Here is a 26,516-nt window from a genome sequence, read left to right as displayed (position 1 = left end):
TTTTAAGCCATTCATTAACAGTAGCCTTTCGACAAATCATTTTTTTAATTTGATTGCGCCCCTAACTTTTCTTGTTGAATAGCGCATTACACATTTTTACGTGCAAATCGTTCAAAATAAAAATAGGATGAGAAAATATTAAGACTACTCCCCATTATATTAGTTTTAGCATCGCCATATAAAAGTCATTAAAACACTTGCTTAAGGTCGCTGACGTTTATTTTCTCAGTCTTTTATTAAGGGAAGTTTTCTTTTGAAATAATGAAATATAAGACTTCATAGAAGACTTTGCAAAAATAACAAAGGTTTCATGGGAGACTTTTCATTAAAGGTGTTCCATATCAAGAGAACGGATTGACTTTATCGGATTAATCTATATTCGCATGTAATCCTAAGATGAAATAAATACGACTGGAACAATGATGTTCGATAAATACCTTCATATGCATGTTCATTTACACACCACAAGACACACAAAGGTACTTGACCGGAGGTTTACCAATTATTAATTCTCATTGATTAAACACAAATGGAAATGAATAGTGAATGTAAAAGAGATTCAAGAGATCGAATTGGGGATTGTGAATTCAAGGTTTTGGTATCACAAATCAGAAAAAATAGTCTCTAAATGAGCTGGATTTGGCATCAATTATGCTCTTGTTTTATATTTTTTGCCAAATCAGCAAATAATGGCAATTACCAAAACTTCATTCACTTCAAATATAAATTCACCCACTCTAAACGTATGAAATGGATATGTAAGACTAGACATATTGTTTAGTGACATATAGCTGATTTCCATTCAGAAGATTTCGGTCTTTCTCCTCATTATTCTGATGGGTCGAGGCTGCCTTAAATACTAACACTCTGTTTCATAGCATAATTTCTCATTTTGCCCAAGCATAATGAAGTAAAACAGAATGTGATTTCATCGATATTAATTTAAGGGCTATTCGATGACGTTCATGGATGAGGTTCGGAGAAAGATAACATTTGCGGTGTGGTCTCACGCGACGAAAAATCAATGATGGCAAGAAGATCAGGTCAAAAGAGCATCAGAATGCCAAAAGGGATTTCTTTGGATCAAGATACTGTTGCGCCCTCGGGTAAGCCCGTCCAAAGGCACAAGTAGGTTTATATGGATCACAGTTTAATTCCACAGGCAGGGTTGGAGAAGGAAAGAAAGCCCAATCCAATTCCTCGAGCTTTTGAGTACGATGGGGCCTTCGACTTCATTCGAGTGCTTCAGTGAGCGAGAACAGAGAAAGCTTGAATGGGAGGATTGCTTGATTGATGGCACAATAGCTTTCTTTAAAGTCGCCCACAAAGTACTTTAATTTATACATGTTAAAAAGAAAATATGATTTCACAGAGAATAATAATGCAATACAATCGATTGTCTTCAAACAAATTAATTTATAGTTTTTTTTAAACAATGTTCGTATCTTACCATCGTCCACTGACAAAATGTCATCCGTAGAATCGCGCAGCATCATTAGAAAATACTACACTGAAATAAGATGAACTGTCAGTACTAAACTGAAACGTATAGCTGAAAGTGATTGCTCAATTCATAATATTCTTTGCAAAACAACTAATGAGTTCTCACTTTTTTACCATATTTTGTGGCGATAAAATAATTTTTATTCTTTTTAAATTGTAATTTCTGATCTGCAATCGAAATATTAAGCAGTTTTATAGCAAGAATAAAAAGACTGACAAAATTCACAATTAATAGTAAAACTATACAATCATTCGGTAAATCACAATAAATGAAAATTTGGCTCCAGTAGTCGCTATTTTACTAAAATTCGTTTGAATATAAGTGCAACCTTTACAGCTTCACTTCGTGGAAGTTTTGCATATCCACATTTCAAATGGAAAAGTACATCTCCCTTTCATTTAAAATATGAATAAATCAACAATCCCATCGAATGATTCGATGTCTAATGCTTCTACGATGGATTTATATATAATCTCCTAAATACATTTATCTTACAGGGATCCCGTTGTCACTTCTCATCTTGAATGCGTTCATTCCCACAGCACTCCTGTATTAAAAATAAAATTACGATACATTGATCGCAACGTTTTATTCAACACCCATTTCTTTGCGTCATGAATCATTCTGTAGAATTATTTTTTATGGTGAAGCAAGCGAGCTTTCTTCAATCCGGAACCCTGAGCAATGAGTATTTTCTTTTCTTTTCCGAATCCCACAGAAGCGGTCCGCCAAAGGAACGCCGCCCCCTCCGGGAGGAGGGAGATCCAAAGCAGTCTTCGAGAGAAGGGTATCACTCTGGCGCTGCTACCTTCGGTTCTGCTGGCCCCTCTTCACACTTGGAGGCTTTCTGAAGCTTTTAGGGGACTCTGCCGGACTAGTTGGTCCGCTGGCTATTTCGGTCATCATAGATTACGCCTCTGCCTCGACTACAAGCACATATGAGGTAAGGCTGGTTAAAAAAAGACACCGATGCCATTTCCGCTCGATGAGGATTACAAATGAAAGAGAGAGAATAGGCGAGTGGACTTTTTACGAGTACCGCTTTCAAACTGGATAGTTTTATTATTATTATTATTCGGACCCACCTCAAGCCGGAAACCCAATCCATAGGTACGGCCTTCCGGTGGCAAACTGTCTGCTCGAACCTTGAAGGCAAACCAAACCGAGCTTCTGCAATTAAATCCTCGATACGTTCACGCGCGTGAGTTGAAGAGATAATGCGATAGGTATTCTTAGAGTGTGCTTCATTTATCCCTTGCGCCGCTTTATTAATATGGCCAATTTATTGGAATTAAACTTCCAAGAAAGCGAATCATGGATATGGTGGAAGGTGGAAATACAAGTATAGTAGCCTTCGATCGAAATACCAGCAACGGATAGCTTAAGGGGCGTGGAACCCGAGAAGCTCCGCAATAGTGCCTTCTTTAAGAATATTTCTTTTTATATATTCAAGGAATTGCATGCCATATGACGGTATTACTATCCATGATAATATGACGGTATTACTATCATTATAATATAAATACATTAGTATTTAATAGCCAAGTGAAAAATTCAGAAAATGTGCAGTCGCTACACACACACAGAATGAAACTCGTATTGATCAGTCTAACTTGCAATAGCTACAGATTCTGACCTATGAACCAAGCTTTTCTAGAATAAGAGGGCACATAAACATCGTATAATTAATAATCACTTTTTATGATGGCATGTCTGACCAGTCAGACCATTTTCACGCATCCAAAAGATAATAATTTATATTATTTTATTTCATATAATAAATAATTTCATTGGCATATGTACTTGTTTACGTTCTCTGGATCGTAAGAGCCATAGAAACACTTCCCTAGCACCATGCCCTCCAAACCCAAACGATAAACCGCCGTGGAGTGGTTCCTATGGTCAAGAATGTTATGAAAACACTACCCTACGATTTAACTGGCCCGTGACATCATCCATCCCGGTTTGGACGTGATGATACACTCTCCTTTACAGCAGCAGATGTATTTAGAAGTGAATACTCACTTTCATGTCTTCATTAGCTCATAAAAAGGAATGAAAGAGGCGCCACGGAAAACAAACTTTTTATCTTTCCTTATCTGTCATTCCTGCATGTAGGTATGCGCATGAGATCACAATGTCATTTTCCCAGTTGCTTTCGGGAAAATATATATCATCGGTTAGAGAAAGAGAATATTTAAAATACGCAACATAAAGAAGTAGCATTTACTTAGGGTCGTGATAAAATAAAAAGGAAAACACGCGTTAGTTGTATTACCGTTCCTAATTATTTGACTCTTTTTTCACCGAAAACACAAGTAAGAAAGGGAACATTCACGCCTGATTATGCTTCCTTTAAAACTCCATTAAGCCGATAAAGAAACCACATAAAATATGCAAGGTAGCCGTATCTTATAAACAAGGTATAATAATGTTTTGAGGTCATTTAATTTAGCCATTAACATTCAATCGTTCTAACAAACACACCTTTTAAGTATTTTTGGATTACGATGTCACGTATGTTATCGTTAGTTTTTTCCTTAAGGTTATGCGTTTTCCTTCCAATTAACATTCAAACAAATTCCGTAACTTCAGATTGGCTTAGTAAAACTATGCCTTTAGGCTTGGAATAGTAGATACGAGTAGTGGCTCAATTCAACCCTAAAATGGAATAAATGAATTTTCTCCTGTCAAAGGAGTGTGGCCTGCGAACAGCAGTTGAGGTCATTTGGGACAATTAGAATGGCCAGGCGGGTAAGTACGAGTGAAATTAGAGGGATGAGAGGGTTTCAGAGGAACCAGGAATCCCAAATGGCATATTAGCAACGGGTGTCATGAGGACCAGGGTTTAACGTCCAGACCGACGAATGTAACACGGCGCTTGCGTTACTCGCCTCGTGCTGCAGATACTGAAATAAAACTGAACCTGCTAATCCTCCTATGCCTGGCACTGGACCATGTTACACGTCATTAAAATGTAAACAGCATCAAGCCAATGTTACATAGAAAGATTAATTAGAAATAACCCACAAACGTCAAATACAGAGATTGGATAACTAACCTCATAAAGAAATATACGAGGGTCATCCGGAAAGTAGTACCCGTTCGTGCCGCATGAAGTGCTGACGACGCGAGTAGCCGCTGGACGAGGTCAGATAGCTTCAGTGGCTTGTCTGCCTTCTCTGAGCCAAGTTGCGTGACGCTAGCATTGCCTGTGTTGTTTCTGTGATTGTTTACAATGTTTAAAAAAATTGAGAACGCCGCCAGTTGTGAAGTGAGGGCAGTGATTAAATTCCTCAATGCAAGAAACGTTCGCCCATGTGATATTCATCGCCAATTAAAGGAGGTGTATGGAGACAATGTAATGGACGAGTCGTCTGTTCGGCGGTGGTGTCGCAACTTCAACATGGGGAGGGGGAACACACACGACGATGAGCGTTCGGAGAGACCGTCTGTCATTACAGACCAACTGGTGAGCTCAGTTGACGAATTCGTGAGGAACGATCGGCGCGTCACAATTGATGACATCTGTGAGCATTTTCCCAATGTTTCTCGAACAATTGTTCATGAAATTGTTAAACACCATCTGCATTATGCAAAAATTTGTGCAAGATGGGTCCCTCGCGTATCTCAATGAGCTGGCGGCGAAGGACTATGCAGCAGGAATACAGAAACTTGTCACACGTTATGACAAATGCCTTAATTTGCTTGGAGATTATGTTGAGAAGTAGTTTAAAGTATCCTCTTTCAAATAAAATTTTTTATGTTTGTTAATATTTACTTTTGTGTCTTTATTTCACGAACGGGTACTACTTTCCGGATGACCCTCGTACAAACTAAAAACATATTAAAATAAACGTTGTACTCCATAAGTGAGGTATGTTATGCATATTAATATGATTTAATACTCTATTGAAGTTTATCATTCATTTTTTGTATTTTAGCGCAAAATTTGCTACGGTGTAACTGCCCAACAATTTTTGCACATTATACGTAATTTCAACAATTTGTTATGAAATATCTCCAGCAACCCTTCAAAAATTACGTAATACAATACAGCTGCACAAAAATTTTCAAATAGTGGCTACAGTCTGCCTAGCAAGCTAATTTCACAAGCCGACATATGAAAAGTCTTAAAAGAGGTAAGCATAAAAGCGTTATTTATAAATTCTTTTTTGAGTGCAAAAAAAGCTTCCGATGAGTCATTACCGATCGGTGAACAGTAAATCACAATAGAAAACCAAAATAAGGAATCATTAACATTGTATTCAAGGAATTAATATCTGCATGAATAAACTTATTTTATTGTTTTTAAAATCAGTAAAATTTTGTTTCTTCGGAAAAACCACAACTATTATTTTTAGACATTATTTGACTAATGTGCTAGTAGCGTAATTAAATGTATGTTAGAACAATAACCATGCAAAAATATCGCAACATACTATCGACATCCTGAAATGATGTACACCTATATGATATCTTGTTATTTCGATCAGCAACAGAGGAGCATGTGAGAGAAAAAGGTGATTTTGGCTTTATCCCTCATTGAAAGAGATGGGGTGAGGGATCATGCCCTTTCGTCGTGCGGGTCATCCGAAGACATCATACTTATGTAGCATGTACGAAGATGCATGAATAACAGCACTACAGAAATTCTTGTTCACTCATGAGTCCTGAATAAGTTATTTCAAGGATAATGCCGTGAGAGGGTAGTCACATGATGATCACAAGGGGTTTCACAAGGCCTGGCAAAATGAGTTCGTTAATACTTTTACGTTTTAATCCACAAAAGAAACAATGCACTGCAACATTATGATAAATTATTAAAGGATCTAAATTGGAAAGTTATTTTTTTTAAATAACTGGTATGTGAAAAAATATTTGATTCGCACGAACGGAATTATTTTTATTCTGAAAACCTGTAAAACATTGTTCCTTCCGCCGACCGCTTCCTCGATTTTTTCTTATTCCTCCCAACGGGTGCCGATATAAAATATTTTTATTGATCGATCGATCGATATATATCGCTTTTATAATGAGTTCCTCTTCATGGGTTTTAAGAATGCCGTGAAAGAAATATAAAGCTGCCTACGATATAATTTGAGAGGGAAATGCAGTAGTTACTATGACTAATTACCAATACCATCAATTAGTAATTAAAAGGATAATCAAGACGCATGGTGACTGATTCTTTTTCATATCTATACGAATATAGTATGGCACTCGGTAAGCATCTTGAGAGCGCGAGCAGTAAGGCGCACCTGTCAATCACTCTGAAGATAATCAGTCTTTACGAATGGGACGCTCTTCAAAAGTCAAATCAAGGCTGCCAACGGCTCAGAGGTTAATTATTGGTAACTGGGCATTTGGATAACTGAGTAAAACCTTCCCACTCGAACCCTCTTCTTTTATCCTTCAATAATATCTACTTCCTCGTACATCCACAATCTCTACTCCACCAAACTTGAACGCATGCTGAACTGCCGGGCTGATAAAATTGTCCACACAAACGCTCATAATTCCTTCACTCGTCTTTTTCAGGCTCCTTTCCCAACGGTTACCGAGTTCTTCCGGAATGGCTACGTGATGGCAGTGGTTGTACTGGTGGGATCCATTGCTCAGGGAACTTTGTCTCAAGCATCAACGCATCTCGTCAATGTGGAAGGAATACGGCTCAAGGGTGCGCTACAGGTGAGCCTCATTTCATATTACCATTAGTCATTTTGGGAATAGTATGAGTCCTAGAAAAAGGAGTAACTTCCCTCATTGCGTCTTTGCTGCTCATGCAGCATAGAACGGAGGCGAAAATTTGGGTGAAACATAGGATCACGAAATATTATCGTGTTTAAATCATGATTTGAAAAATACATATGTATATAAGTCACTTGAATTAACGAAAAAGGTTTTCAGTCTTAATTTTGCGTAAAGTATTCACCACAGAGACATAGATAAAAATGAATTGTTTACACTTCATGATTTTTTATTGATACGACCCGGGTTTCGTCGCGTCGTGAAATCTCCAGGTACAAAGTGTTAGAATACTCGGGTTTATACACCACGAAGAATTGAAGGCAGTGGGAGAGGGAGAGGAGTCAATTTTAAACCCCCCACACACTCCTTCAAATTCTCCATGCTATAGAAATGCGAGTGGTGTAAGGCTGAGTACATGAAGATGTTGGGATGTAACAGACTTTTAATTATTCAACCCACTAATAATTTATCCATTTTTAAAGTAGTATTCATATTCCTGTTGTTTTAATTTACCATCAAGAAATAAAGAACAATAAACCCTTGCACATAGCGTTCATTTAACGAACAAAGATCGCAAAAGCAACAACTCTTCCCCTTAGTAATTTCAGCTCCAATTTCGATCACTATTTTTTTTCTCATTTAATAAACAGGGAAACTAAATTAATAGATGTATCTCCGTTCCTTCGTAAATTACCCAAGTATTTTTCTTAATATCTACATTCAACAAAAAGAATCATTCAAAAAACATTCACTGTAATATATTTTGAAGAATAGATTAAAATTTTTGTATTAATACACGTACGTCTTATTAGTGAAATTATCAGTCGAAAATGATTAGGAATTCCTACCTGGAACCTTAGAAAACGACCATTTTTTAATGGCACTGCAGAATTTCCCGGTTAATTACTCTCGAAATTAAATCACTACTTAATTGAGAATATGGCACGGCGCTTGATGAAATGAAAGTCATTGGTGACGGCCGGTTATGACAGATAACGACCTCGTTTTAGCACAAGTCTCAATGAGTGCGGGGTCGTTTACCTCCGTTCACTCAGAACAGCGCGGAGACGGAAAAAAAATATATTCATTGACGCTAGCCGCTAGCCACTTCACATCCGTGATACTCACAAAATGCACCAATGAAACGTACAGTGGACCCTTCCTCATGAATATTATTTCCCTTTTAAGTTCCAAGAAGCAGGGTGATAGGTCTCATTAACTTTGTAAAGTCTCCGTACTGAGGTCGAACAGTGGACTCCACGTGCAGGGAAATGAATGTGCCAGTGCGATGTGATGAAATAACGCGCTAAGCCGATAAAATAGACAGTCGTTACGATGCGAGATTAGTTATGGACTTTTTTAAATGATGAATGCCTCAAAATATACAGCAATGAATTTTTATAGTGATTAAGCGTCACTTTAGAGCTATGAAAAATATTTATAACAAATCAATTGAGGTTAACTTAAAAATTGTGCCAATAACGACAAATGGCGCTTGGCCTAAAATCTGCAAGAATGGTTAAGGAGGTAGGAAATTCATTCAATATATTTAGCCTGGAAAGAATGCAATCACTTATGCATTGTATAAAACTCTAGATCAATTGATTTAATCTACATTGGACGCAATATACACATTCGCAGACTTAGGTAGAGGGCTTAATACATCATAAACTTGATGAATGATTAGTCTGGATGATTGCTTCATTTCATGAAACCATTTACGAAGAAAGTTTACTCCTGTAGCATAACTGAATGGAAGCCGATCGCGAGAATTTTGGCCCCTCCTAGTAGCTCATAGTATCTCTCCTTGCAAATACATGATGTACTATCGACTAATTGCCGGAGATCAAACTACAAAACTTACTACAAGAACTCAACAAGATGCACATGTAGTTGTGTTCGAGACCCCATAAACGTCGGCTAGGGGCAATCAAGGACAGACTGTGCTCCTCGCACTAATGTTTCGGTGATGTCATCAACTCAGCCATTCAACCCTACCAAGCATAAGTAATGGAAGAATATGATATCCATTTAAAATGACCTGAGGGGGAAAGGGAAGAAAAAATGATTAATGTGAAAGCTTAGTTTGTCTTTCGCTCCCACCCCCAGCACTCATATGCGACCCAGCCGCACCAGGATATATTTATTTATATATATATATATACTCTGCAAGCCACCGCTTAGGGTGTGTGGCAGGGGGTGAATACACACTAGAATGATTGTTACCCGAACGTGACGTTGGGTATCGCAGATATCTTTCCCTTTACCGCCCGTGTTAAAACTATATGTGCTTCAGGCAGTAGATGGGACATTGAAATCTCCACCGATTATAACGTCGCGATCATTGTGTTGGGATAAAAAGCTTTGATTTTCTGTTCTAATTCTATCATTGAATTGTTTCTGCCGACTGGTGGTCCGTAAAATGCGAATGCAGAAATTCTTTTGAGTCGCACCGGACGGTCGAGGCCATTTTAAGGGTCAATTGTGCATTAGTATGTTTGCACTTAAAGAATCAATTATCAATATTCATATTATTTTTGGACATACTATATTCATCTTATTGTAAATCCTACCGGAGTTACATTGAAACAATAACGTTGTAAATTAAGATGGACCAAGGTTGATTCTTCGGAGACCCATGGTACAGAATACTCGCCGGCATGAAACGTAATAAACTGTTGAAAACTAGTTTTCCTTTTGAAAACCTTTTAAAACAGAATCTAGAGAGACGATTTCTTCTTACAGGAGAATACTGCAAATAAATGGATTTTTTCTGAATCCTGTGCTCTAATAATACTAAATTTTACAGATGTAATCGAAGAGATTCGAGAAATTTACAAACAACGAAATGAACATAGCTTTTCAACATTGTAGTTAAAATTGCAAACAAATATAATTGCATTAGTTAGTTCCCTTTTTTTCATATTTCCACTCATTAAATGAATTCAACAAAGTCCTGTTTTATCAGCGATAGAACAAACGATACATATTAAGCACTCAAATCGCATTACACATATATATATATATATATATATATATATATATATATATATATATATATATATATATATTAGGCAATATTTTTAGCTCACATATGAAAACTCCAAGTCAGGATAAGCAAACAGGGGCATAGGATGGCAAACATTTTTAAAGGAGCCAATAAGGGACCTAATGATGTTAAGCGCATAAAACATTAGCAGTCATCACGGCTCCGATATTACGAGACTACCAAGTTTGGCCAAAAAACTCAAAACTCGAAGGTACCTTGCCAAAAAAGTCTAAACCGGATGATATGGCTCTACGAGAAACATATGAATGCTGGTCATAGTTGGCTCGTACTTTATGGCTGGGCCTAATATAGAGCAGCTTCCTTTCGGTGAAGGAAGCACATGCATTTGGGGCATAAGCACCAGCCCGCTATGACGCCACGAATGTTTTCACCACGTGTGTTACCGCACGCCGTAGTTTGGCCACAACCTAATTGTGTGCTGCGGGATGCGTAAAAAGCCCTACGCGTGCCGCATCTGGTTCCTGTTAATGATTTGCTTATCTCCCCCTACCACCCAACACCGACCACGAGAAGGCACTCGTTTACGACAAAGCCCTGCATCTGAGCGCATGGAGCGTGAAGCTGACGGAGGAGGAAGCCGCGGCCGACGAGAAACGTAGCGCGGGCGCCGAAGGGGAAGGGGGCGAGGAGGAGGAGGCGGCGGTGGAGAGCGGTGGAGGGAGCAAGGGCGGCAGCGGGGCGGCCCCGGTGGCAGGTGCGGATGCTGGCGCCATCACCAACCTGGTGGCAGACGACGCCTTCAACGTGATGTCCTTCGTGTGGGTCGGCCACTACACCTGGGCCATCCCCCTTAAGGTTGGTATGACGGCAGCGATTAAAGCGAGAAAAGACTTTTAACTGCGCCAAGCTTAAAAATGACCCCAAATAGTCATTATGCCTTGGAAAAACGTTGGAAAAGCCAATTTCGTGTCCAATTTTTTAGATGGAGTAAACGTGGGAAGGATATCAAAAATTCATACGATTATTTGAAGATCGACCGCTTCGGGATTTTGTATGCAAGGATGCATATCTCCAACCCCTAACAGCTCAAACCTACAGAAAACGTATAGCGATGCGGTATATGCGACTGAAAAAACCAAAGTGATCAACTTGAAGCGTAAAAATGTAATAGGTGAGGGTAGGGTGCATACCCCGAGCTGAGCCCCACAGTGTGTGATATTCGCACAGCAGGCTTTCTTCCCGAGGGCGCCTGAGGCTTCCCAGGAAGATCTCGCACACAGACAATCACAAAGCTTGAGTGAATAAGGTAAAGACATATCCATAGACTTTAACCGCCCTTGAATCCAGAAACCTCAGGGCAATGCCCGAACACTCTATCCACTGAGAAAATACTCAGTGAAAATGTGAGATGTTGACTAATATTTAAGTCAATATTTGACGCTAGAAAAGAAACGATCTTCACGGGATGGAATTTGGAGGAGTACAAAACAGCTTGGCTACACAAAGCAGAACTTTATCATTATTGAAACTAAAATAGTGGATGTAATCCCTTAATCCTAACGCTACGTTCTTTTCGGTTAACTCGGGAAGAGAGGATTTTATTCCTGAAAATGGAATCAGAATGCTATTTTTCTGATGAGACGAAGTCTTCAAAAATTCCTAAAAAATATTGATGAGACTTGCTCACAAAGAAAAAATCCTAAACTAGACGGGGGACGGAGATTCATCCTAAAAATAAGCAAACCCATGCGAAGGGGGGTGTGTTAGCAAGCCTGTACATTAATGTGCAGGTATGCTTCATACCAATAATTCTCTTCCGGAACAGTAATTATGACAAATTGACGAATTTTACGAACCCATTAAGTTTACATTTTATATTTTACTAAACTTCGCCAACCGTATCCGTTGACCAAAATATCCCCCATACCTATCTTTCATCATCAATCTTGTGTTTCGTTTCAAAGTCTCCACTTTAGTGGGTCTATCATAACGGTGCTCCCGCTCAACTTCATTCTCGATAGTTCGAGATACGCCGCGATAGTCCATGGGCCGTTAAAGGTACATATAATGACGCAATACCAACTGTGGATCCGAATATCTGCCCTTTTGAGCTCGAGTTGTTACTAGGTGAAATGAAGGAAATATAGAATATCTAATCTGACATGCCGAAGAATACGGAGCCTTGCCCTATGGAGATGATCAACCTCAACATCCTCATTTGCTTCGCGACAAGATCTCGTTTTGCAAATGCGAGCATCATCGAATATACGAATATAAAGCCAAGTATATTACAAAATATATTTCTCTTCCGACAAGCAATTATAGCAAAACTCTATATTATTTTCAAAAATGCGCATGTTCAATCAATCAACTAAAGTATTCTACCTGTTTTAAGGGTAAGTTTTGGACAATTCCTAATGACTATTTATTTCTAAGTATCGTAGGAACTTCCAATATCTTTTTTCATTTCTTCGACATTTCTGCCCGTCTTCTTGCTGTTTAAAAAGCCCACTCTCTTCCTTCCTCTAAATCGCTTTTCCAACGTCAGCCCTTCTATTAGGGCCTTCCAAATACCACTACTTGTCAATAGTTTTTCCATTCATCTCTACCTTTTTCAGATTTCCCCCTGGTCACTTCTTCTCTTCGCCCACCTTATTTAAAGCCTCAGTGTTTGCCTTCCTCTGTCAAACTTATGTCCTCCATTCTCCGCCATACCCGCATCTCAAAAGCGTCCAATTTACGCTCATCCTCTTGCCTCGAAATCCAAATCTCACACCACCACACTTCGTATTAGTCTATACTTATCTTTCCTTCACCTATTTACTCAATGTACCTGTCATAAATCCTCTTCTTCTTCCTATTGCCTCTTTTGCTGACGAAATTCTTTTCCCAAAGTACCATTATAATCCCCCCTTTGATCTAAAATACATTAACTGCTTTACATGCCGATTCTTTCCCACTTTAATATCTAACTTGGCTTTCCTACTCCTCGAGAATCTCGCGGCTCATAAAAAAATTGAAAGTATAGTTTACTTTTATTTGGGATATTTATAATAACGCTTCTAATTAATGTAAAATTTTACAAATGGAAGAAATTACTTTTTTATTTTTATCAGTAGGTTTACCCTCAGTCCTTGTTCAAATACTGTGCATGACGGTAACTTTATAGTCAGCAACCTCTTCGCTGTAAAAAAGTAGCCCATTTTTAAATTATAAAAACTTTCAGAAAAAACTTTAATTCACAATCCCTGATGTGGCTGTAAATCTCTTCAATCATTAATTTTAATCTTATTATTTAATTATTAGTAATTTTTCGAGTAAAGAGCAGTGACTCAGCTTCTTTTTACATAAACTACTTTAAATTTTAATCGCGAAATAAGGGGAATTTATTCAATAAATCTCAGAAATTATTACTTTCCTGTAACTGGTTTTGTACACATAAACACGTTTAGACTATTTATTACCTTTTTCGTTACTTTTACGGATAAAATGTTGCACAACTATTTCAAGGAGTGTAAGATTAGTATTCTGCATCTCTTTAAGACAACTTCTTCATGTAAACACTCCATAATACATACCTGGATATATTGAGTATATCAAAGTATATATTATATATTTAGGCTGCTACATTAGATAAAATATTTCCAGCTGAACAAATTGGAGTATCCAACGTGAAAACTAATTTTTTTGTAACATCCGTGCACTCCGAACATACATGGCTGAAGTTTTTATCTAAGTTTCCTCAATAAGGCCGTCACCCTTACTTGTAAAATCTGCACCATATCCATCAGCGAATCTGCTTATTTTACGACCCAAATCGCGATTAATATGGTAGGACTAAAGATCAGCCTAATACTGAATATGAGGTAACTGACACAGTTCCTTCCACTGTTCAGGGAATATAAAATCACTTAAACTAGGAAAGCTCTGAAGATGCGGTAGTCTTGTGCATGCGTCGTAAGTAAGGAGCGTTTGGCTATAGAATGGAGGGATACAGTTCAAAACCAGGTGCTGTATCTGAACATCATAGGCATAAAAATCCCAGCAATATGATACATGTACTGGGAACCAGAAGTTCGTGGGAAACCGCAAGCGGCATGAAGAAAGGCTTACCCCACTCCCCCGTTCTGAACGTGTAAATTTCACACGCCATAGAGCTTCGTGCGAGGTGAGCCGTCGCCTCACCTATCGAAGTCTACATTCTCATTAGCGCTATGTAGTAGCTTATTTAACAAACTCATTAGGCTGAATAGCGGCTCACCGTGATGGCAATACTAACGATTAAAGTAGGGAGGAACTTCATTGCAGGAAAAAACTATGAGAGCCACAATTTCTTTGCGACTACATTACCTCCAGAGAATCGTAGAATAATCACTTGTATGTTGTTAGGAATAAGCGAATTGTCCTGGAACTAATAACCCTGAAACCTTTCTCTCTCTGGTAATTTTCATTTATATTAACAACTCAAATAAAGCATGGACTTTGACCTTGCCACTGCATCTTCCCCAAGTCACACCATGTGCATTGACATTAAACGTAAACATATAAAATACAACTTTGACCCGAAAATTTCCTGACATTTCTGGATGATTTTCTCTAATTTTATTACAAGAATTAGCATTCTCGAGCAAGGAATAATCATGGACAGTCATTTTTCGTTTTAATCATATGAACTGCAGTCACGTTCCCACGGAAGAAAAAATGATTAATTCTCCTGAGACATACAATGTTATCTGTGGAAACATCATCGTATAATTTACGCGCTACGTTTATATGCCGAAGTGAAGGCTATTCGGAAATCAGCTACTCTCCATTGAAAACAAACATGAAAAAATGCGAAGCAAAGCCTGCGTAGAAAAAGAAGTTGTAGACGGTACTTTGAAATCCCACTTCAGAGAGCAGGAAACTAGGGTGGAAGAATTACAGAGGAACCCCAAGGGCTAACTACGAGAAGCAAGAAATGGGAAGTGTTAGTACGATAAGCAATTAGGGTCTGAAGAGTGTAGCAGGGGATCAGAATAGTTTAAAAATCTCAAATAAGCCAATGCTCGGATTGATAACTCATAAGGATGAGTCAACTCATCTCGCTATTGTGCATCAGCTAATAAAATGAAAGGGTATTCCAAGGAAAACAACGAACTCTTACACATTTCCTATTTGGTATTTAAAAGGAAGTGCTTTATTCCACAGATCCATCTCACTTTCATTAATGTCGGCATTTTTCAAACAACAACGTTCAAAACATTCTCGGCAAGCAAAGACGCGCAAAAGATATTTTTGCAGTTGGGGGATCTAAAGTCATACAAGGTACGCAGGTAGAAAAACATCCTAATTTAGGTATATTTACAATTTGAACGCCTCCAATGACGACCTTCAATTTTCTTGACTGAATGAGTCAAAAGCGGCATCGCAAAAGCCAAGGTACTACAAAACTTGGGAAGGTTACGCTAGTGAGCTGATATTTATTTCTGGAATTTCATGCGATTGCAGTTTAGTTGGAAGACGGCCATTGCCTAATAAATTCTATTGATATTTATCTACAGCTAAAGAAATAGAACAAATCAGACAGTGTAGTTTGTCCACGACCATCACCATTCACTCCGATGAATACTAATGTTGGACTGAATTGCTGCGAAGTTTGACGCCAAGGTTACACACCTGGTTAATAGTTACTTGTCTACATAAAATGCTCACTTACATTAAAACTATTGAGCTGCAAAGCCTCATGAACTGGTGAACAAATAATCTGTTGTCAATAATTTTGAAACAGAAGTACTCTAATAAAAGCTGTTTAGCACCGAGAACTCTCAATGGAGTGGGAGAAAAGTGTGATTAGTCATTAGTTAATTTTCTGCTCAGTAACCGTAGACATTTTTCCATGGCAACATTTATACCTCGAGTTCAGCGCTGAATGTCGTTTAATGGTATTTTTGTTATTATAGATAACTTTAATTATATTTTTTAAGGACCAAATCCTAAAAACATCCATAAAACTCTATTAAACTAGAAAAAAGAATATGACATTATGAAATCCTTACCGTAATCCTTACGACAAATTGTACTATTTTTGGGAGTAGATACAAGTCACAGTTTTCAGAGTACTGTTTTTTAGACTAGTACTTTCGGGTAGATCGTCTGTGAACCTTAAAACAAATACCAATAACTTGGCATAAAGATAATGAAATATTAATGCACGCATATTGCATTACAAAATATATTATATAACTTGTGGTAATGCCTTCCGTTCGACTGTGGAATTTACGTGCGATGGCGACTGAAGAGATACTACTGAAGAGATCGGATACTACTCACGTGTGTGTATAAATGCCCCGTGAATGATGATGAAATTCGCTCATAGGAGACAGAAGCTGGTCCTTGACCTCCATTCTTAAATCATTCGGTCATTCTTGAAGGGGTCGAGGACGAGTTAAATTAACTCCCCGATTACCGTAGCACAAGTATGCATAAAATCAAGCTCCCAGAGCGCGCACGCACTTGTCACACCCTCGAATGACGGCGGAGAAGTCCAATGACAGCAGAAAACTTCGATACCCCTCATCAAAGTCGTATACTTCACAACCCTGTCGAACGCTACCGGACCTCCTACCCAATCATCTCCTTCGCCTACAAGGGGGCACTGGCGAAGAGACGTAACCACAGCGCTTCGAGAGCTCGCGAGTATATCATGTGATAAAATGGTAATGACACCATAAAATGCATACAAGACAAAACACGCGAACCAAAATTTAAATATGTAGATTTTCTTGACCTTTTCCTTGGCTAACCGCGTTCTTAAAGTCATTTGAGTAGTAAAAACACCTCAAACATGCACAAATTTCCATTCACACAAGCGCTCTTTGCTTATGACCACATGCAGTGGGATGAAACAAAACATTTCCACGTGATTTCTCACATTATATTCGTCAACTTATTAACGATTTCTTGTATAATCATCGAGTTAGTCACATTTTCTCTCGCCAACCCATGTTGACTGAAAAATCAATGTTGGAGTTACAACCTTTCTATTAGTTTTTGGATGCCACACACTAAAAGAGAAGGATCGATCAAAATAGTGGAATATCATATAGTTATGTATATATAATTAGAGTATACATTTTATTCTAATAGCTTAGATAATCAATTATTATTTCTAAAAGATAGTCTACCAGTTGAGGCAATTTTTGGATTAATATACAAGCTAACCCTTACATCCTAAGCATGACCTAGTGTTGGTTAATAATGTAACATGCCGCGCTACAATAAGCCCTTCTGTAATTCTGCAAACTTTCTAACTCCCTTCATTCATCCCACATACCTACTCCTTTCCTAGCACAACCAGCTTGCCTCAATTGTCCCCTCTATCACTGTCTCCAACATTCCATTGCCAATCAAAAACCTCTGTATCCACTTTTCCTGCCTCCTTTAGATTTCTACCAACAACCCTTCCTCCGCCCCTACAATGCCTAATACATTCTTGTTTGTTTTCCTTTCTACCCATTCAACTTTTTCCATTCTTCTTTACACCCGCATCTCTAATGCCTACAATATACACATATTCTCATCCTCTTGATTCAATGACCAAGTTTCCACAATGTACAAAATTATGCTCCATATTGAAGTTTTCATAGGCCATTTCTTTACATTCTTACTCAAGGCCCTTGTTATCGACTGTCTGCCTCTTTGTATGTGGGATATCGTTTTTAAGTACCTAATTAATATGAAAAAATTAAATAGCAGGATAAAATTTATTCTGCATAAAAATTAATCCTTGTGTATACAATGTTGTTGATTACAGCTATTATTGTGTATTTATTTTATTTCATTAAGTAGTAGATTGAAGAAACTCGTAGTATGGAGATTATAGTCATTTGCAGTATGATCAAGTTCCCTATTTTGAAAGGTTGCTAGGCCTGGCAAATCTATGATAAAATGATGGCTGTTTATGGAAATGATAGCCCATCATATGAGACAGCTGTACAGTGGAAAAAGAATTTTCAAATTGGCCACATGTCCATCTCAGATGATTCAAGAAGTAAGGGGATGACGATCACTCATGGGCGATGTTGCCTCATTGAAGAAAGTGTAGGACTTTATCCAATTAGACTGAAGAGCTACCATCCAAATGGTCATGAATGAGGCTAATCTCAGTTATGGCAGAGTGTGGAAAATTATCCATGAAAAACTGCAATGTCAAAGGTGTTAGCATGCTGGATTTTATGTCTGCTGACTCCTTTTCAGAAGCAAACAAAGCACGACCTGTCAAGGGAGATATTATGGGAAGAGTCAACTCCAGCCTTACTTTGGTAGTACGGCTGGGGTTGACTCTTCCCATAATATTCATACAGCCGTAGTTACCATTCGCTTAATACACTGTCAAGAGAGATGTTGAATCTTTTGGAGAAAGACTTGCTGTGCTTTTTGGGACTGTCATGTAGTCATCTGAACAAACTACCTGGAGAAGGGTCAAACCATTAATGATACCTATTACTGCACATTGCCGAATAAATTGCACGATAAACAGTAATGGGTGTACTATTATCACTAAAGTCCACCCTCCCTCTTTCACCCAAAACAACTTTTTCTTATTCCCAGATCTCGAAAAATCATTGCAGGACCCAGGATTTGACAGCACAAATGATGTCAATCAAGAGGTGGAACAATGGTTGTTGATGCAACCAGCTGAGTTCTACAAAGATGGTCTTCAAGGCCTACAAAAGGTCAAGAAACATGGGGAGAAATGTATAACTCTGGATGGTGACTATGAAGAGACGTCTTAAGAATAACAAATACAAATTAACTTTCTATCTCGATTAATTTTAGTAATTTAAAAATTTGTGATATCCCCTCATAAAAGTTTCTTTACCTTCTTTTCTAGTTCATACTCACCAACTTCAATGCTTAACTTAGCCTTCCTCCTTCCCCTTATTTGATTTACTTTGATTCCCATCCCATATCTACTACAATGAAATTTCAATATAGTTAGTAATAATTGTACTCACTTGGGTCACCGGCTAACTAAAGATTAATTTTCTACTTATCTAACTGATTTTATGAATTACGTATTTACTTTCATTCCTAACTCCAGCTCTTCCCAGACCAATTTTGCCATTTCTTCTATGTGTAAGATGAATGATAACCAAGAGGAAATGTGTAAATGTCTTTGTTGTTTTGGTTATTGAGACACATCAACATTATGCTATTAGCAGGAAATATGTGAATGATGCTGATAAAATAGCAATTTCCAGATGAAAATCAGCCTTCATTTTATGGCATTGCGGTTTCAAAATCAATTATAAAACGTATCTAGTTAAATAACAGGTATCCTGGCTATTAGACAATGAGCTTTGCAGCATAAATGGTTCCCTCAGCTATCCTTAAATATAGGCAATCAAATAAATTTGTATCTTGCATATTACCCAAGCACAGCTTATACTTATAACCTTTATACTTATAACCTCTTGGTTGTGGATGCAACACCATCTTAGGAAATAAGGGATGAATAAAGCAACTCTATATCATATAATCATAGTTTTATCAATTAGAGTATGCATTATCGTTACAGTGGCTTAGGTGATCATTAACAGAGCAGAAGTGTGTCAATGTCATTGAAGCATATGAACGTCATATTTATAGCAGGAATAATATAAATTATGCTAACATACCGTTAATTATAGGAAATGGCCATTGGTTTTGATTTTAAGAAAAAAGTGTACAAATATTAGAACTAAAAATTACCTAGTTAAATCACAGGTATTCTGACAATTAAAATTAGAGCTTTGTAGCATTGATAGTACTGATCTTATCCTTGAATATAGGTAATTGAATAATTTATCCCCTGCATGTTTCCCCAAGCATGTCTTATAACATGGTAAAATTCAATAAGAGTTTCAAATAATTGCAACATGATACATTCATATTGCAATTATTTGAACACTCATTTACAACAAACTGTGGGTGTTGTCCCAAGCCAATCAAATATCAGCTTCAACACTGGCGACCACCACTCTCACTTTGTTTCTTACTGCAATGAAATATTTTTTTAAATTAATACTACCCACACACTACCAATAACTACAAATGGAACTTGAGTAAATGGTAAAGTAATTATATTTGTTGTCTTACATGCTCACTTCCTACTTTCAAAATCATTATTGTAATGTCAACCACATTTAGTTTTCCAAAAAAGTTAATCATGTTACATATGAAGTACTGTCAGGAGACCATTATTTTACATAATTTGGCATTTAAAATTGTAATTAATGGGTGATGGAAAAATAGCCTGTCTCATTGATTTTATCAACTTTCAGATAGGAGTGCTAATGTACCTGTTATATCTAAAGCTGGGAATAAGTGCAATTGTTGGTGCAGCATTTTGCATTTTGACTATGACACCATTGCAGTTCATCATCGGCAAAAAAATGTCCACCAACTCAAAAACAGTTTCTGTAAGTACTCTACTGAGAGAATAAACAAAGAGATACCCGTAAATAACTCAAATTTAAAAAACTTATTCATTTGAGTCAAAAGAAAATTTTTTTAATTGCATAAGTATATCTTTGAACTTTCATTTTTTTAGGAAGTCAGCGATGAAAGACTAAGGAAAACAAATGAAATCCTGCAAGGAATTAAGTTGCTGAAGCTGTACGGCTGGGAAGAAGTGTACCTGAAAGAGATAGAAAAGATCAGGGAGAAGGAGCTGCATCTTTTGGACAAAGACTCCTTTTATTGGGCTGTAATGAGTAATGACTGTCTTTAAAACTATTTAGTAGTGCCAATCAATTTATACAATTAGCTTTAAACTAAAAAACTATTAATACTTAATGTAGACCACCTTATATCAGCAGTGTCTGGTCAGGGAATGTATATTATCTCAGAGTAGAGAAGGAAGACTATTCTCATGAGCTATATGTGTTTACCATCCACCAAAGTAATCAACCCAAAGGTTCGTGTGATAGGTGTGCATATAGCCCACCTTATACTAATTCCTGAGGTATGTGAAATTTAGACATTAGGGTAGTGGGATCCTTAGTCTTTCAAATTTTCATTTTCAGAAAGATAAACTGGTGGAAAATGAAATAGCCGAGACCTTACACTTGATTGGCATTAGGTTTGTTTAAGGGGGAGGGGGGTGATAAAAACAAAGTTAAAAGTAAGTGGAAGACAGGAAACACACACTAGGTCACTTCAGTGTGTTTGGGAAACAGTGTCTCAAATGTACTTCAATCCCAAACAAGCAATGCAAAATTCATAAAGGAAACAAAACTTACAACCACTCCATCACTATGGTGTGTTAAATAATAACAGTCACTATTTTGAATTGCATTCACACACACACTCAAAGATATCTCTGATGCTAGAGACCCATTGAATTTACATAGGAATGAAAAATAAATTGAAATAAAAATCAAAAAAAGGAAAAAGATCTAAGTTCACCTTTGCAGTCTCTCAATCACTCAGGTGTGTTACACCTTTTTGAATAGCACTCACTCAGGGTTTACAAGGATTTCTCCTTTGCCAGAGGAGAATCATACAGACGAATACAAAATTATAAAATGGATGCCTGCACATTTTCCCTCATTCACTCAATGACTCGGGGGTGTTCGGAAACAGGGACCTTTGCGAATCACAAGTTCACTCACTCGTTCAGGGTTTACAAGGATTTCTCTTATGCCAATGACCCATCAATCGTACAGAAATTGTGTTGAAATAGAGGCCTCATTTGAAGCAGTGATAGATAAAAATGAAATTCATTCATAATCATAGAAAGCAGGCATTTAAGTCGCCATGGCTCATGTCAAATTTCCAAAATGCAAATAGCTCATGTGAAATGCCCATGAAGAGAGAAACAGCAAAAAAAATTATTTTCACTTGACTTCACACAGTAATGTCCTCCAATTCTTGAAGCACATGTCTTTCTCAATTTCTTTTCCACAGAATGAGTTTTGGGTGTGTAAACTTAATGTGGAACAACAGCATGTAATTTGAATATTATGCTTATACACTTTCCAAGAAAGCTACCTTGACTATATAATTGAAGTATGATTTTAGAGCTATAATCAATAACTCTTTATCAGAAAACAAACTGGTCCAAAGTATTGTACTAATCAATCCTTTTCATCTCCATTATTAACAATGAATTATTGAAGTATATTATAGCATTATTTTAATATAAATTACAGATTCAGGTGTGATGTGGTAGAACTGTTCCATAATAACAGATATGAAGGCTAATACGATTTTCCACTGAACAAATATTATTCACGACCAGTTTCAAGTCTCTACATCATTTTCATGTGTTGAAAATACTTGAAAATGTGCATTGAAACTGGTCGTGAATAAATTTTCATTTAGTGGAGAATTGTAGGACTCTTCATCACTGTTATTATTTCAATGCTCTATTATTTTGAATTTCAGATTAATAATCATCTACTTTACTTTCAATATTCATTAATGTAAGGACTCCATTTGATTTATTCCACCTTAAAACTAACTACAGGAGTCAATACGATTTGAATTTCCATTTTAAATATCTTTGCACGCAATGAATTGCCATTGTCTTGATACATTTAGCCTAAATATATTTGGTTTGTTTTTACAGCATTCCTCACTCATGCATCATCTGTGCTCGTGACCTTGGTCACATTTGGCACACACCTAGCAATTGCGGAAGAGGATAGTTTGTCACTTACACCTGCTAATATTTTTGCTGCATTGGCATTATTCAATCAGTTAACTGTGCCTCTCTTTATATTCCCTGTCACAGTTCCAATAGCCATCAATGCCATGGTAAATATATTTTCTTGGTTTATTTCACACTTAACTCTCTGATTACTATGATGTTAATCAAATTCATGCTTCCTATGACTGAAACACATTATAACGAAAAATTTTTCCCCACACAGGTGAGCACTAGACGTCTTGAAGATTTTCTCTCTCTCTCCGAAATGAATTGTTTTATACCTTCACAACAGGATGATTCTGAAGTAGAGGATGAGGATAACAAGATAACAAGAAAAGAACCCCCAGATAAATATTCTCGAACTTCACACACTTTTGATGACCCTGCCAAAATATCTGATGCATCAAGAGAGGTATTAAATTTCTTTATTTTAAGATTCAAATGTGGAATTCTATCGAATTCCAAAGTATCTCATTTTTTCCACTCGAACAGAAAAATTTAAAACACTTACTACTCAATTGAGGTTTCCAGGCTATACATGTACAGGGGTAGTTTGAAAGTTTCTCAGAATAACTACCAGATTTCAGCGCTAGCACAACGAGTTTCCCACATAATAATAGGTAATCCTTAATGAGTAAACATTTTATGGGTCTGTGTGCTCTGGGAAGAGATCTGTGGTGTGGATGCCTCTGTTATTGTTCCCATGTAGTGATTTGTCAAGATGGAAAAAATTGAGATTCCAGCAGTGATTAATATGCTTTCTAAAGAAAAGTACAGAAGCAAAGGAAATTCATGCCGACTTTCAGAACACTCTCGGGGGCTCTGCTCCTTCATATTCAACTGTTACCAAGTTGACAAATGAGTTAGTTTGGTAAGATCAGCTTAGATGATGATATGTGAGGTGGTCGGCAAAAATGAGCCACAATCCCAGAAATTATTGCAAAAGCACATAAAATTATCATGGAGGATTGCAGACTGAAAGGGCAAGAAATCACTGAAGCTGTAAGGATGTCATCTGAAAGGGCAAATTACATTTTAACAGTGGAACTGGATATGAGAAAATTGGCTGGTAGATGGGTGCCATGACTTTTGACGCAGGATCACAAATGCATCAGAATGGAAATTTCCGAGAAATGTTTGACCTGTTTTAAGAGCAATGAACAAAACTTTCTACCAGTTTGTGACTGCAGATGAAAACTCAGAGACAAAGAAGCAGTGAAAGCAGTGGAAACATGTTCATTCACCACCGTCAGAGAAAGTAAAGGCAATATGGTCAACCAGAAAGGTGATGGCTTCAGTTTTCTGGGATTTTTAAAGGAATTCTGCCAATAGATTATCTTCCCACTGGTCAAACAATTACTGGACAATGTTACGCTAATCTGCTGGACCAACTTCAGCAAAAGATACACGAAAAAGGCCAGGTTTGGCAAGGAAGAAGTCATCTTTCATCAAGACAAGGCACGTTCTCACACAAGTGTAGTTGCCTTTGCAAAAATGCATGAACTAAGATTCAAACTTTTGCCACTCCTGTCTTACTTGCCTAATTTGGCTCAATCAGATTTCCATCCCTTCCCCAAGCTCAAAATTTTCCTTCGTGGATGGAGATTCTCCTTAAACAAAGAACTAACAGTCAAAGTAGACAGGCATTTTGCAGGCCTGAAGGAATCCAATTTTTGAGATAGGAACATTGCTGGACCAAGTGCATTAGTGTACAGGGAGACTACATGGAGAAATAAGAAAGTTTCACTAAGATAAGTGGTTTATTTCTAATTCATTCCGAGAACTTTACAAATTACCCTCATATTAGCCTAACATTGTTGTTTTCAAGAGGAGTCCAAAAGATTTTCGGCACACATATACCACCTATGCCTCCGTCGATCCACTCCTGAAACCCGAGGCACTCTCCAATTTTTATCTATTTGCATGAAAATTTATACACAATGCTCTTAAGAACAAATTATTTATTTTCAGTATGAAAAAACAATACGAAATCAGCAAGTATGCAAGAAAAAATTTGATGAAAATTCTACATGCACAACTAAAACCAGAAAATGCTCTAATTATCTTGGAGAGATGAATAATACAACATGATGTGCATTTATCACACCAGCAGAGACTACTATTGCTTTGAATTTCATCCAACTTTTGAGTTTCTACAATAGTTTACAGGTGTTTTTATGTAGAGATATGGAGTTAATTCTCAATCATATTTCACCACCAACATTTATCATAAGGCACAGGCATGGAAATTAAAAAAAAATCTGAGATAGCAGATAGCAATGTAACTATGACATGGTTACCTCATGACCATAGAGGTCCATAAAATGAGGGACCAATAATCAAAGCTTAGTGAGAGAATATTTTACTACCCTTTCGGCATTTATCACATATATTTATGTGGGTGAATGCTTGAGCATATATGTTCTTGCATATATTTTTTTATTAATCCTGTATCTGCTTTATTATTGCATGTTCATTGGAGAATATATTTAATATTATCATCATATAAGCAGATATGTGCAGTATGTTCCACTGCATGTGCATTATTCAGCAAATATATAGCCTCAATAATTTTTGCATTAATCTGAATCAGAATCTAACATAGTTATCAGAAAATATACCACTCACACAGAAAAACAATGAGATAAGAATGCTACATTTCTTGAAAAAGACCCCAGATTCCTCCTTCATGCTTGCCTTCTAAATGGAGAATAACTCCATCAATTAAATAAAACAATTGCATAACATTAACTGAAGAAAACATGTGGTAATGAATGACCATGGCTAGGGCAATTTTGGGAAACTCTTATTGTCCATGAAGCAATGTAAAAATGATGTTCCATTTACGGATTCTATTTTTTTGAGGCAACTACTCCTACCAGTGGAATAACAGCAGCAGCAGTGGCAGGAAGCCAAGACAGTGTATTTGGCCTTGGTAATATTGAGGAAGATGAAGAAGAACCAGAGGATGACGAAGAGAGGGATAAAGACAATGGGATTGGAGATGAAGTTTTGGCAAATGACCTCGAAAATGGTGCAATTATAGGAGAAGAGCCAGTGAAAGAGTGGATCTCTAATTGTTACATACATTTTGATGTGTGCAATGCTCCAATGCAGATATCCAAAACTTCTAAAGATTCATCAGCCAACAACTATAGACATGGACCAAAAGCTGATGGTTTTGATGCAGTGGTTGTGCAAAATGCCGTGTTTTCCTGGAATGCTGACCCTCAAAATAATATTTCAACAAAATTACTGGACATTTCTGAAGTTAACATACCTCAAGGTTTGTATTAAATACCACAAAATCACATAATTAATCAGAATATTTTGAAAATAAATTGCACGCATTGCATGGTGAGAGTAAAAATTGAATATTCTCATTGGAAATCTTATGCTTTACCATTCTTATTTATAATTCATGGAGTTAACATGCTGGAATTTTTGGTTGAAAATTTATCAACAAGAGTTTCCAAATGAATTTCATTAATTAGTACACCTATGGCAATCATATGAAATACAATTCATTTATGATTTGACTGAATTAATTCACTCCATAATGGTGAATGAAA

At 37.1% G+C, this 26,516-nt stretch overlaps 1 protein-coding gene across 5 annotated transcripts in view; it reads left to right on the top strand.

The window, feature by feature from the left end:
* Sur (Sulfonylurea receptor) overlaps positions 1-26,516 on the top strand; it is a 100,007-nt gene that overhangs the window by 43,758 nt on the left and 29,733 nt on the right. For all 5 annotated transcript variants that reach the window (XM_071590768.1, XM_071590765.1, XM_071590766.1 and 2 more), the window contains exons 4-11: positions 2,223-2,447; positions 7,046-7,195; positions 10,839-11,120; positions 20,573-20,710; positions 20,842-21,004; positions 22,864-23,051; positions 23,168-23,356; positions 25,810-26,230. In XM_071590768.1, the coding sequence (XP_071446869.1) occupies positions 2,223-2,447; positions 7,046-7,195; positions 10,839-11,120; positions 20,573-20,710; positions 20,842-21,004; positions 22,864-23,051; positions 23,168-23,356; positions 25,810-26,230 (1,756 nt within the window). The remainder of the gene's footprint in view (positions 1-2,222; positions 2,448-7,045; positions 7,196-10,838; positions 11,121-20,572; positions 20,711-20,841; positions 21,005-22,863; positions 23,052-23,167; positions 23,357-25,809; positions 26,231-26,516) is intronic.

Source organism: Hetaerina americana, unplaced genomic scaffold, assembly GCF_022747635.1.
Source record: "Hetaerina americana unplaced genomic scaffold, ioHetAmer1.1.p SCAF_4, whole genome shotgun sequence".
Taxonomy (NCBI): Eukaryota; Metazoa; Arthropoda; class Insecta; order Odonata; family Calopterygidae; genus Hetaerina; species Hetaerina americana.
The sequence above is the reverse complement of the archived record's forward strand: the minus strand, read 5'-3'. Positions and strand labels throughout refer to the sequence as shown.